Here is a 14336-nt window from a genome sequence, read left to right as displayed (position 1 = left end):
CACACTTACTCTCCAGACTCCCCATATATCTGCTGACTCTTGCCACCACCTTTCTAGTCTGTACAAAACTGCTAGTCAATTATGTGTTTCCTCAAGGACCGTAATAATGTGGGCTTAGTTGGCCAGTCTCAACTCCCCAAGGTACCAGGGTAAAGCTTCGTACTGTAAGCCTTTCACCTACGTCTCTAGCCAGTGACAAAAGAAGGAAATGAAGTAGTTATCGCCACCTTGTTTGCCATGCCTGTATTCAGACCTAGGGCACATCCACCTAATGAAAAACGCCCCTTGTATAAACGGTCTCTACGGATGATGGCTTGACTTGAGACTTTTTGGCTTCACAGTGATGCAGAAGCAATATGTGCTCTGTAGAAACCATACTTAGGATTTTGCATCTGGGTCTTCTCCTGGTCTGGCTCTATGCAGTCTGATCCTCTTGAATGATGCTGAGCAGTGGCAGTTCCTGCGCAGCTCCGTGGTCATGTGGGAAACACTCTAGCTCCACAGTGGGCTGCGACACTCAGCGAGGATGTTCAGGGTGCTAGGCAGAGACCACGCCTTTATACTGACATTTTCACCTTAACAGTGGACTTACAGGATGCCACCCCACTGCTGGTTGAGGAGGATCTATAGTTCATTGCTCAGCAGGTGCATGTGTCAGAAGGACTTACACTGATCACAGGCCTGTCTGCTTGCTGTCCCACAGGACTCTTCATACTTAATTCCCATGCTTGATTCAATGAAGAAACAGTGCAAGAACCATCACAGGGGACCAGTGTGGAGGCTCCAACAGGCTAATCCTCCACAGTGTGGTGCTAGCGTCCCATATGGGCTCTGGTTTATATTCCAGCTGCTCCACGTCCATCCTGCTCCCTGCTTGTGGCCTGGGAAATCAGCAGAGGGCGGCCCAAGAGTTTGGAACCCTGCACCTTTGTGGGAGATCCAGAAGAAGCTCCTGGCTCCTAGCGTTGGATCAGCTTGGCTGTGGCCAGTGTGAGTATCTAGCAGATGGAATTTCTTTTTGTGTCTCCCTTCTCTTTCAAATGAAAACAAAATACATCTTTGAAATAAGGTTATAACTGACGATAACTACTGGAGTAGTTCAAAAATAGCTAGTATGGAAGGTTTTCAATGTTCCCAGCACACACAAAAGCATGAAGACTGTCTGAGCTGATGGGCTTGTTACTTTCAGATCATCACACATTACATCCGCATTTTGAAAGTTACCCTGCACCACCCAAATATGCGTAATCTCTGCACGTTCATCAAAAATGAAACATACATATTTATTGGAAAAGAATTCTCATGGGAAAACCTGGAGGCACAGTTGAGCTCATTCTATCCTAATGCAATGGTGTTTATCTGAGACAATATGTATAAACGAAGTCCTAAGTGACCACAGCCCTTTGTTGCAAAGCAGGAAGTGCTGCACCAGCAGCTTCCACTGCGATCGCTGGGAACATGCTGGGGGCACCGTGTGCAGGACACGCGCAGAGCTCTGGAGAATTCCCTCGTCCCATCCAGCAGCCAGCCACAGCGTCGTTCTCCTTCCTGTGTCTGTCCAGCCTGCTCGGGGCTGGAGGAAGACCTGCTCTTCCAGGCTGAGTGTTAGCTCCGTTCACATCCCTCCCACCCGGTGCCAGGTAGGCAGCATGTTCTTGCCCAATTCAGAGTTCTTTAAGCTGGGAGCCCCTCCTCGTGGTTTCAGACTTGCTGGGGGAAAAATTTGTGGGATAATTCTGAACTTGCTACATGTGACTCCTTTAGCGTTCTTAACAGGCATGTGGTAGCGCATTTGGGTCCAGAACCGGGAACCGGGAGGAACTGATTTTAAGCCTTTCCATGCGACAGTGGGCAAAACTCTTAGAGCTTTTTTCACTAGATGAGGTAGCGATTCTGGCTCCTCAAAGGCACGGAACTTAATTAAAATTAGTTTCAATGTTTTATCATCCAGGGCAAGATTCACTGCTGCTTGTAATTCAAAGATACTCGGTCCATTGACATAGTTTGGGCTCAAGATAAATACTCCTCTTCGGCTTTTCTTAATAAGGTTGATAATGTCTTCTGTATACACTGCAAAGAAGAAATACAATCATTTGCACTTGATATGGTTAAAGCTTGGGTCACGACAACCTACACTGGGGCCTGTTGTGGCTAAATCCTCGCCTTGCAAGTGCCAGGATCTCATATCACAAGTTCATGTCCCGGCTGCTCCACTTCCCATCCAGCTCTCTGCTTGTGGCCTGGGAAAGCAGCAGAGGACGGCCCAAAGCCTTAGGACCCTGCACCCCTGTGAGAGACCCGGAGGAGCTCCTGGCTGTTGGTTTTCTCTCTGTCTCTCCTCTCCATAAATTTGATCTGCCTTTGCAATAAATATAAATAAATTTAAAAAAAAAAAAGCAAAAACAAAACAAATAAAACCTAGATCGCTAGATCTATCCGGAGGGTTCCCAGCAGTAGATACAATCAACAGTCTTATGTAAGGAGGGAAAGAGATAAGGTTTATTCTGTCACTTGATGATAAGAGACACACTCTAGAGACTTAGTTCTACACCCTTCCCTTTTGGCCTGCTATCCCAAGTTATTGATTCCTCTGAACTCACAGGAACTGCAGGGTGGCTCGGACAACAGGGGTCTCCAAGCGTCCCAGGAGCCTTGCCAGAGTGGTCAGCAAGGCAGCCTGAAATCTGGCTGTTTTCTGGATAAGCTGAACTTGCCCGTGTCCCCGGGGAGCCTGTGTTTCCCAGTGCTTGGGGTCTGTGAAGGGCAGAGTCCCTGAACAAGAGCGGCCCCTCACTGTGAAAGGGGCAAGGAGCCATCTTGGCTCCAGAGTTTCTCTCGAAGGCCCCCACACTACTTTTCTTCCTTTTCGTGGAGGAACATGTTGCTGGAACATTCTGATCTGGGATGCTACCCAAGACAAAAGAGCTCATGAAAATACCCGGAAGTTGCACCTTCCAATACAAAAGGCAGTAAAGCTTTAAAAAAAACCCTCACTTAGGCTGGCTCGCCTCAAACTGCCCTTCTTATTCTTCACTTTTTCTTGGCACGAAGGCCTACCTCCTCCCGGAGCCGCATCTCTGTCCAGCAAACACAAGGAGTATCCGTATTTTTTCTCCAAAACCTCAGGGAACAAATTCAAAGCCAGCAGTTCCTCATTCAGCCACGGGGAGGCGTCACACTCCGAAAGGCTCCATTTCGCGTAGGACACGAAGGCGTCAAACTCCTTTTCATCTGAGAAAGAGGCACAGTGGGCAGCATAAGCTTTATTATCGAGGCCCGTATGCATGGTAACAGCCAAGAAAGAAACGGAGGATCCTCACAGAACAGAGTTAAACAGTGAGATAACTCCAGCTTGTGTCCCTTGGGAAGCCCCGCCGCTGAGAGGTGCGCTGCCCATCTCAAACCGAGTTTTCATTTCTGGGCTGAGATCAAACGGCTGAGGGCCCTGGTGATGCGATCACATCACCCCGGAGTCCCTGGGCGTTCTCTGGGCCTCTGCAGTGTTTCTGTCTCATTAGCTCCACATCAAAGCGGGGTCAGCTGCATCGTAGGTGACAAGGCACGGCTGAGCCCCACCACATGGCCTCCGCTGCTGGAGCTGAATACACTTTGCCACTTCTGAAGGCCCACGCGTTCCAAGAAAAAGGCCAGGAACTCACCAATGGGCTGTTTCCAAGACTGCCTGGGATAATGTACGGGAAATGCTGCCTGACTCAGAGCAGGCCTGAGATCAACATCTCCTGCCTCCCTTCTACTCCGGAAACCATAGGAATACAACCGGTTTTAGGACATTTTAAAGACAGATGCACCTCTATTCCATCATCAATGCTCAGTGATGACTAGGAAATATTAAAGTGCTAACTGGAAGAAAAATAATAATAAAAAACACAACAAAAATTACCGGAAGGATACCCAAATCTGTCCCATTAACTAGAATGCAACAAATTCAAAAAAAGTCTGTGGTAAATAGCATTAACTGGTGAGTTTATTTTGGTGCAAGCAATTTATGAAATCCATGCATATGAAAAATCTGAAAAAAGTGTCTGAGAAATGTGTGTTATAAAAAAAATGCTTGGATTTCAATTGCTTTCTGCACCAAAATAAACATATGTCTTAATTTCGTTGTTCCCACCGTTTTAAAAACCTCCCCACCTTTTTGTTGTCACACAATAGCAAACAGCAGTGCCGGGATGGAGCCAGCCCACATTACACCTGTTCTCTGTGGACCTCAGAGGCCCCAGTGGAAAGGTGTGAAAATCCAGAGTGTAGTACTGGATTTAAAGTTGAGCAAAATTCTCAATTTCCGTGTTTCTAAAATCTGGGGCAGGAACTAGGTTTCTGGAGCAGCAAGCTAAGCGAGGGTTTGGAATGTCAGCAATCCCCATCAGCGCCCGGGTTCAGGCCTCTAACCTTCAGCTCAGCTCCCTGTCTGGGAGAGCAGTGGAAGATGACCTGAATGCATGAGCTTCTCCATCAAGTTGGGGAACTCAGGCGGAGTTCTAGGTTCCAGACCTGGGTCTGGACTGTGTCTTTGGTTGAAGTCATTCAGGAAGTCAATCAGGGAGTAATGCAAGATTCTCCCTCTCTCCTCTGTTCTCTCTCTCCTCTCTTTTTCTCTCAGCCTACTCTGCCTTCCTAAATAAATAAATCTTTGCAAACGATTAATAATAAAATGTTGAAGATTCAATATTAATCTCATCTAACGACATTGATGTGGCCAGCAGGTGGCGCTGCATGACTGTGTTTGCAAGCCTCACTGTGGGTCAGCGCCTCTGTCTGCAAAGTCAGAGAAAAAGGGGACAACTTGGTGTCTCTCTGCGGGCTGGATCCCACAGCCAAGCTCTAGAACTGTACAATAAACAGCATTTTGGCAGAAACAAGTGAAGAAGTCATCTGGGGACTCAAGTTAGAAGTTATTTCCTCCTGGTCTTGTAGGTAAAAGGGGAGCAAGAAAACAAGATATGAAAAATAAATAGGGATTCTCCCACCAGGGACTATTCATCCTGCAGTTCAGAAGGTCAGTTTAAGCTGTCCCCACCCAAGTCTCTGCATTTCGTTGCTCCTTGTGAACAAAATCTATCCAGGGTAGAAGGCCCAGGGAAAACCACTCTTCTTGGAACTTTTCTTGGAACTCCCTACTCCTAGAATACCCTAAGACCTCATCGTGCAAAACCCAGTTTATTAAAAGGACCAGCCCTCTGCACAGGGGCCACTCCATGTGCCCGGGCAGACAGCCACCTCTGGGAATTCAGTTGGGCTGTAAATTCTCTCCCTGTTTTCTGCTCTGTTTCCGCACATCTTTCCCAACATTCAGTGCTCCACTTCCTGTGCCATTTTTCTTAACAAAACCTACCTCAAGAACGCTGCAGGCCTAAAGATTTCTAGAATATAGTCTGAGGATTAGTCTAAAGCCAGATGATGTGAGTGATGCATTTATTTTTATGATTGTAAAGCAGAGACGTGAGAGAAGGAAAGAGAGAGAGAGAGAGAGAGAGAGAATATCCCATGCATTAATTCATTCCCCAAATGCTCTCAACAGCTAGGCCTGAGCCATATTGAAACCAAGCTGAGGGAATTCCATCTGCATCTCTCAGGTGAATAAGATTGAAGCCATCACTGTTACCTCCCATGGTGAACATTAGCAGGGAGTTGGAGTCGGAAATTGAGGACAGACTTGAACAAGGAATGCGATGTCCAGGCTGTGTCTCGACCACTGTGCCAAGCACCAACCTCTCAATGTATTTCTTTACTAGTCTGCTGGCTGACAAGCTAATGATTCTTCCTGGATTCCTTGCGAGAGAAAAGCACCTGAATTTGGAGCAGCCTCCCAGTGACCGAAGCAATTGCCACTGAAATCCAGCATAAAGCTCCTTCCAACACCAGAACCATTCACTACCACCAGAGACACTCTAATCTTGGAAGGTGCCAGAACTGGGACAAAACAGAAGCAGCTGTTCTAAAGAATCAAATGTTGATGTGTATCCTTATCCTCTCTAGTGACGGAATCCGGTCATGTAGCTGCTTGCATTTGACACAGCTTTCTATTGTAGAGATTTCATTTGTGTTAGTGAACAGCCAGTGGAGTCTCTTCAGTCAGACTGCCACAGCGTCTAGTGGTGTAATTTGAGGCAAATGACTTCCCTGACAGTTAACGTAGTTCATATACGTGGTCAGCAAGTCCTCTAGTCCTCAAATTGCAGTGGTTGCCAGAGGCTGGGAGCAGACTCTGTGCCATTCTTCATGCTTGCTCTACCTGAACTCAAGGAAGGAGCCCTCACAGCTTCCTCCTGGGACTAGTGCTATTACAGCCATATTTAATAGATCAATAAATCAAACCACAGGGATGCTGAGTCACTCTTCATGTTGCTTTAGAGAGACCATGTTCATACCCGATACATTATTTTGCCAAGAGCATCATCTACAGGATTCCTGAAAACTGAAATGAAAAATGAATGTTTCCACACCCTTCCCCACTGGGAGGCTGCCAGACTTGGAAGAAAATCTCCAAAAACTTGAGGCATGACTCACCACCAGGAAACACTCATTTCCTGAACTCCTCCCTCCTAGTCTGCCTCCCCCTGAAATTCTTTCTAAGATCACTCCAAGTAAATGACACTGATGGGTGGTGGTGGCATTTAAATGTAGCACTAAGCCCAATCTAGGGGAATGCGTGAGGTTGCACGTTGGGGAGACCTTACCTCCAAGCGTCTCGTTCTTGCTCCGGTAGGTCTGGCATAGCAGCACTATTTCAATCCAGTACATATAGAGTAGGGCACTCGCTGCCAACAGGCCCAGCAGGGTCGCCACTGTGCCAAGCAGGATGTAGGCAAGAACCACTGGGGAAACGGGGCAGTGATGAGCACAGGTCTAGGGACCCTCCAACCGCGGATGTGTCACACCCAACACTTCCACAACTCCATTTCTTAAAGCAGTGTCACTGCTCCAGCAGCCTCTCTTTCTTGAATCTGGGAGCATCTTAAATTATGATTGAGTGGACCCATCTTACAAGTAACCACGGAGAAGTCAGGGGAAGGGACGGTTCCCAATCACGGTAACCTGGAGCCTAGGTTTTCTCCCACCTAAGCAGCCACAAAATGTATGGCATCTCCCTCAGAGAATGTTGTAAATGAATGTTGTGTATTGCCTTCTAGCCTGGAGTCAGCTCTGACTTACCTTTGAGTCGTCCATTGTACCTAGCACCTGCAAGGGGGCATCATTGCAGATTGGAAAGTCCTGTAAGCCTCTCACCCCTCAATGCTGCCGGTCAGCCCTTCTGACTGGATGAATGAGTGCATAAATGATACTGAATTCACCTCTGGGCAGCATCATAAAGAATTAAAGGCAACAGGGGATGATCCTTCACCTCAGGGTGACATAACTCAAGATCCTGTGGATACCCCAAATTGGAAATAATCCTGAATTCTAGATCTACTGTTTTTCTTATGCATATCTATAATAAAACAGTTTATAAATCAGGCACATTAAGATTGAAAATGATACTCAATGGCAAAAAGTGGATTCATTATTACTATACTAAAAGCTATATGAATGGGGGGTCTCTCAACCTCTTTCTCTTTAACTTTCTTGCTGCATTATAATCACCTTTCGTCCTCTGGTGATGTCAGATGACACATACAGAAGATCCTTCTGAATTTGCAGCATCTACATTCTTACACTTTGTGGCCATTATTAAGTACAAGAGAGTAACTTGAACATAAGCATTGTGAATGTTGCAACAACTGACCTACCAGGTTAATAAAGGGGAAATAGCACATACAACATAGTTTGGGCAAAGTAAGTCACGCGTCACACATCCCAGGGACAAAGGCATAGATTGCTTGAGGTGTCATCACATAACAAAATGATGTGCCGTCTAAAACTTATGAATCATTTATTTCTGAAAAATTTCAGTGTATTCTTTTCAGGTGTTGGTGGTTCACAGGCCACTAAAATCTTAGAAAGTGAAATTGCAGATAAGGTTACCCAGAAATTCTGCTCTATTGTTTTAAAGGCTATGATCTGCGATTTCAAAAATATTCTATGCACTGAGCAAAAGTCATTCTTCCCTCCTCTATTCTCCACCCACCAGAATAGGAATCCATCTTATTTTGTGGATATGGAAGCCAGGAAAGGATGAGAGGAAACTTGTCTTGTGGATCATCTCATGGCATGAGACTTTTCCAACACAGCCCCCTACACACGGAATATTAATTAAGAGGATCAACTCTGAATTATTGGCAAGCAATTTACCAGACTGTGCCTTTGGTCAGGACCAGCAAAGAACATATGACAATGCCTGGCACCCAAAAAGCATTTGTTGCTGTCCTCATTATTTCTGTTCTTCAGGAGTTTTTCTCCTCTCAGCAATGGAAGCTGGTGCACCCTTTTCTCCAAGGCAAACTTGCAGGCTCACCTCCTTTCTTTTCCTTCAGTTGAATGGATTGGGTTGTGTTCCCGATAGAGTTTTGAGCAAAGCAAAGGAACGTCTTGTGAAGATCGCTTTGAGTCACTTCTTTGAAGAAGAGAACACGCTCAATGATTTCATCCTCCAAGGTGGATTTAACGCTAGGGAAGGGAAAATGCCACACCCACAGCATAAATGGACAATCAGTGACAGTATTCGGAGCTTGCACAAAAGTATTTCCAAAAGATTCTGGAAGACAGAATTAAAAGATAAACTCATCTTTGTGTAAATATTGAAATCCATGAGTCATTTTTGCCTAATATGTGTTATGTTGTGGTGTAGGCCACAAACTAATTTTTTTTTTTTAAGACTGTAAGGAGCAGTGTTTGTTAGTCAAGTTTGGCAGCAGCAGCTCCCGTTATAGTCCAGACACTACTACCGGACATGAACTTTTGGAAGATCTCTGTGTGCACAGATTTCAAATGCTTTTCACCCAAATGTATTTATCTTTGCATTTTGTTTTCCATGGACTTTTGAAATACCACCATATAAGCAGACCTCACAAAACTGCTGTGGTATCAATAGCAAAAGAAGATAAAATGAACAGAGAAGTTCATTCATGCTTGAATTGTTGACTCCGGGCCAGTGTGATGGCTGAACTGGCACTGAAGCATGTCCCAGTAGCACCACTTCCAATCCAGCTCCCTGCTTATGACCACTAAAAGTAATAGAGGATGATCTAAAATCCTGGAACTAGCGCTACAACCATGTAGGAGATTTGGAAGAAACTTTTGGCTCCAGACTTTAGATCAGCTCAGCTCTGGCTTTTTTGATCATTTGGGGTCTGAACCAGCAGAGAGAAGATCTTTCTCCTCTGTGAAAAATCTGTCTTTTGAATCCTGGATAAGGAAGGCATCCCTTCTGGAGAGGCTGATCTTTGCTGGCAAACAACTAGAAGATGGCCGTACCCTGTCCGACTACAACATCCAGCAGGAGTCCACCCTGCACCTGGTCCCACACCTGAGGGGAGGTGTCTAAGTTCTCTCCCTCAGGCTTTCAGCACATTTCCTCACACTTTTCTTTCAATAAAGTTCTTGGATTCTCCAACCCCCCCAAATTGAATCTGCTAGGCATTTCCCCTAAGATAGAAGTTCCTTGTGGGTCTCACTTGACTTTAGTTATTCTAAGAATTTCCCTTGAGTACAGATAATAACAATAATTTAAGAATGATATTAAAAATGACTAAGTCTCACAGGGGATTCATCAGTGCTTCTTAGTGTTGAATAAGAAGTGTCTCATTTCCTCCATGCATGTCTCACTTCTCAGGAATCGTACAAAACAATATTATGAGCATCCTAACTTGACCATGGATTCAGGCAAGCTGTATAAGGTATGTGATCTGCCACCTTCTCTTCGTATCTTTGTCTCTCTGTCCCCCAAAACTCAATTATATAAACAACTAAAAATTCCCAAAAGGAAGTCTTGTCTGTGTGGTTGATGTTTTAGGCTATGTCACCCTGAGCTTATAAAATCAACTATTAGCCACCACCGACTTCTTCCCTGCCACAGTTCTAGCAAGCTGCAGGGAACTGTGGTGAACAGACTCTACTGACCCCTTACAGTGGGCTAATCCCAAGAAGCTTCAGATGCGGTGACAGATACTCAACAAGAGTTAGATGGGACCCAACGGCTTCCCTGATCTTAAAAATTTCTATTGAACTTTATGGTGTTACCAAAATATTTTCTTTTGCTTTCTCTAATGGTATGCATATTTATTTCTAAATGATGTTAACATTTGTTCGCTAAAGTGCTTCCAAAAATCATAAGATGGCATTTAATGCACAGACTCTTGCGACTGGTCTGAGCTTGGTAAAACTGATAGAACTCATGACTGGATATGACTGGATGACTCGGCTTGGGACTTCAGCCCAGCATTTCAAGGCTCACGGTAGCTCTCACTGTGTGCCCTCAAATCTCTCACCTGGGTTCTGTGATCCACAGATCAGCAAACTAAATTTAATTTCTCATTTAACATGACATCTCCTAAGTAATTCTAGACAAATGAGCTACCTCCAAGACTCCTTTTCCCAGTGAAGTTGCTTCAACTATTCCCCACTGCACATCTTTCTGCCAGATTCCTTATTACGATACCATTTGTGGTATTCTATTAGATTCTCAATGACTCCCTGGATTCGAATCCTTGTGCTTTCCCCACACTGAATAAATGGCATTGATGGAAACAGCATGTTGGGTGGGCAGAACTGTTTCCCATTTGTTGGACCATGCTGTTCTGTTTTCAAATAGTTTGTGTCCACACATGCCTGCATAACCCCAATTTGTAAGAATGTATTTATTCACTTATTTGAAAGGCAGAACTGCACAAAGAAAGAGGAAAACAGAGATCATCCACCCACTGGCTTACTCCTCCAACAGCTAGGGCTGGGCCAGGCGGAACTCAAGAGCCAGAAAATTTCAGCCTGGACTCTCACAGGTGTGACAGAGACCTAACACCTGGACCATCTCCACTGACTCCCCAGGTTTATCAGCAGAGATCTGGGCCAGAAAAATCAGCCGGGGCTCAAAGCAGCCCTGTGATGTGGGACGCCAGTGTCACAATCAACGGCTTAGTGACGATGCCACGACGGAAGATCTAGAGCTCTACAGTTTAAAGCAGACGCATCAAACTGTTGCTGTAAATGAAGCAACAATGCACATTATCTAAGAAACGGTTTCAAGATATTAGTTTCTAGTCCTGTTCTAAAGTGAGTGAGGCCCCCATCTTCAAAGCCAGCCCTCTGCGGGACTGTATCCGTATTTCCTCGGCTAGTTGACGCACCGCCTCCATGTGTGTGTTTTAGAGGTGTATGCATCTAATCTAGGTTACAAAGACTGAAATCCACTAGTGTTCACCTTACCTTTTTCCCTCGGGTACCGGGGCTTCCCACTCCCTGTTGGACTCCACGATGTACCATCTGATCACAGGGCTGAAGTTCTTCTCAAAGCCGAATCGCACCTTGCAGGTAAGCGTTACAGGCTTTCCTGAAAATGCAGATATCAGAGAAAACAAGAAAGGAAGACGTGAGAGGGCAGGAGGAGATTGTTTGCTGAGCTAGTCCGGTCTTCAGCTAGAGCATGCGTGCCAGGAATAACTCCATGTCAACATGTCTCATTCAGAAACACACACATTCAGGTGTTAACGTTTGAGATGTATTGATAAAACACATTTTACTGGAACTGGTGTTGTGGCATGGAAAGTTCAGTCACTGTGTCTGGCACCAGTTGCATAGGAGCAGCAGTCCCCACTGCTCTATTTCTGGTCCAGCTTCCTGCTAAGGGACCTGGGAAAGCTGTGGACGACGGCCCTGTGCTTGATCCTCTCCATGTGTGGGAGACTCACACGGAGTCCCTGGCTCCCGTCTTCAGGCTGGTGCAGCACTGTTTGTTGAGGGCATTTCGACTGTGAATCAGAGAATGGAAGATCTTTCTCTGCCACTTGGCTTTTCACATCAACACATAAGAACAAAGTAAATGAAAATCATGAATCTACTTTAGCATGTAGTTTAAAGAAGTAATTGTTCACATATTTAGCCACTAGAGGATAGGCATGCATATCATTGTAATTTTATAAAGAATATCCATATCTATTTTCTGCCTAAAATAGCATTTTACTCTGAAATAATCAGGAATTTAATTCAAAAATTTAGATTTGTATCCTGAAATTCATCACCATGTGTAACTTGAATTTGGATTCATTGATTTTTTTCTTCTTGTCCCTTCTATGTATTCTTGTGTAGGATGTTGCTCCTGTTTTTACTACTATTGTTATAATTAAGATATATTACTACTGCCATGCAATATCTTTCTATCATAATATCTGTCCTTACATTTCTTCCTGTAATAATAAATCTTTTATTAGTGCCTTACAGAGAACTTATTTTATTGAAACACAGCTTTGGTTTTAAATGCAGCAATGTTGTGTCTGGCTTATTTCAGTTAGGATAATGAGCTCCAGTTCCACCTATTTTATTGTGAATTTCAGGTTTTTGTTATTTTCTGTGGTTAAGCAGTAGTCCATTGTTTATACACAGAAGACAAGTACCAAATGTTTTCTCTCCAGTGTGGAAGCATACACAGATATGCATGCATATATGTGTATATACGCATACATTATGCAAATATCTCATTATTTTATGAATATTTATAGATGTTATTTGGCTGGGTGGCAGGAGATGATGTTATCAAAGCAAACAAAATGAAATGAGACTGCAGGGAAATCAATTTCCTCTCTCCCCCAAACAAACTCTACTTTGGACATCACTACATTGTTTGAGCAGGAATTGTACTATTCCACCATAATTTTCTTAGAGGCAATATCAAATAACATCAAACATCCATAGGGGTTAGCACTACTCAAGTTGGTAAATTTATAGACATAACTAATACATAACATTCATTTACATGCCCAGCTATTTCTGGCAGCAGTAAGAAAAAATATATAAAACTTCTTGATCACACCCAAGGCACTGGCTGTATTTATTATACATTTGCCCATTATTTCTTATAAAACCATTTTTATGATGCCCGTTTCCATACTTGAAGATTGCGTTTCAAAAGGATTAAGTCGCCGTGCAATGTCAGAGAAGTAATCAAGGGCCAACGAAACTGCATGTCCAAATCTGGTTGACCTCAAGGACCAGTGCCTTTTTTTCCTTTGGTGGCAGTGTCATTGGAGGTGACCATGTAGCTCACTTACCGATTTCTACTTCCACTGTGTCCTTGATGGGATCCAAAATATCTGGTTTGAGTTTGGTGTTTTTCACTAAAAGAGAAAATAGAAATCATTGACAAATCGAAGCCCTGCTTGCTGAAGATTTGGGTTTCTGGCTAACATAGTGAGGGGCTCTCTCTTCAGGTTTTTATCCAGTCTGGTTTATTCAAATATCTAGTTGCTGCCGTGACTTGGGTGGCTAAACTTCCTTTTAAGATGGACACTTATCACCTCTACTTTCTCCTCCAGTGTCATTAAAGGATGCCCCCATTTACAAACTTATCCCAGCCAGAAAAAAAAAAAAACATATCTTTGAATTCTGTCTTCAGTCTTTTTCACGGAATACTCCCTGACCTGTGCCCTGTGTTAGCCCCCAACCCTGACAGAAAGTGCATCTCATTGCCCAACTCAAAGTCTGGCTCTGGGCCCTGAGGTCTCCTTTGTTCCCCCTTTCAATCATCAGATACTTTCAGAGGGAGCTCATGTCTATCCATCCCCACTGGCACTCACTCTTCAGGTCCCCATCACCCGTTGCCTGCCTGACCATACCAATCCTCTAGCTCTTATTCCTGCTTTCTTGCTTGCTCTCAAAACCTCATTTCTACACAGTAAACTGAGTGATCTATGTCAAACAGGAATCTCTTCATGACACTTTCCCTTCTGCAACAATCAGACAATCCCATCTTTTCCTTGGGCCAAATTGTAAGCTTATCTGAGCAGTGTGATTCATCCTGCCTCGAGACTTCCTCCCTCCACCAAGTTTCCTTCTCTTCCTGGGCTGTGATGTCCTCTTTCACTTCCTGAACATTCAGCTCTGCTTGGAGTGTTATCTTTCACGCATTACTTGGCCAGTGTGTCCTCACTCCTCACTTCTCACTTACAGCTGGATGAGTCTAACGAGTTGTCTCATGGTTCATCTCCTGCTCACTGCGTTTTGAGTATCTAGTTCCTATTGTTCGTCCCACAAATAATTCTGTTCCTAGGAGACCACAAAAGGTTTTGTCGGAGTGGAAGGCAGACTCTGCCAAAGGAAATTTGAGGAGCCAAGAAACGATTGAATAAAGGGGAAACTGCGGCATTGGGAGTTACATGGCACGAGTGGAATAGTCACACTGGCTTCTTTCCAAAGGAATGATGTGAGAGAAAATGGCTGTGATGTGAAGT

General features: G+C 44.4%; 1 protein-coding gene across 4 annotated transcripts in view; it reads right to left on the bottom strand.

Moving 5' to 3' along the window:
• Positions 1-1258: 1258 nt before the first annotated feature.
• Positions 1259-14336, bottom strand: part of LOC121165230 (interleukin 18 receptor accessory protein) — a 28003-nt gene continuing 14925 nt past the window's right edge. For all 4 annotated transcript variants that reach the window (XM_040993874.1, XM_040993876.1, XM_040993875.1 and 1 more), the window contains 6 exons: positions 13158-13223; positions 11320-11443; positions 8414-8565; positions 6699-6836; positions 3058-3231; positions 1259-2070 (listed from right to left, as the gene is read on the bottom strand). In XM_040993874.1, the coding sequence (XP_040849808.1) occupies positions 1616-2070; positions 3058-3231; positions 6699-6836; positions 8414-8565; positions 11320-11443; positions 13158-13223 (1109 nt within the window). In that variant the 3' untranslated portion in view covers positions 1259-1615. The remainder of the gene's footprint in view (positions 2071-3057; positions 3232-6698; positions 6837-8413; positions 8566-11319; positions 11444-13157; positions 13224-14336) is intronic.

The sequence above is a fragment of the Ochotona curzoniae genome, unplaced genomic scaffold, assembly GCF_017591425.1.
Source record: "Ochotona curzoniae isolate NIBS_2020 unplaced genomic scaffold, NIBS_Ocur_1.0 contig_883, whole genome shotgun sequence".
NCBI classification, from domain to species: Eukaryota; Metazoa; Chordata; class Mammalia; order Lagomorpha; family Ochotonidae; genus Ochotona; species Ochotona curzoniae.
Note: the sequence above shows the minus strand (reverse complement) of the source record. Positions and strands in the feature narration are given on the sequence as shown.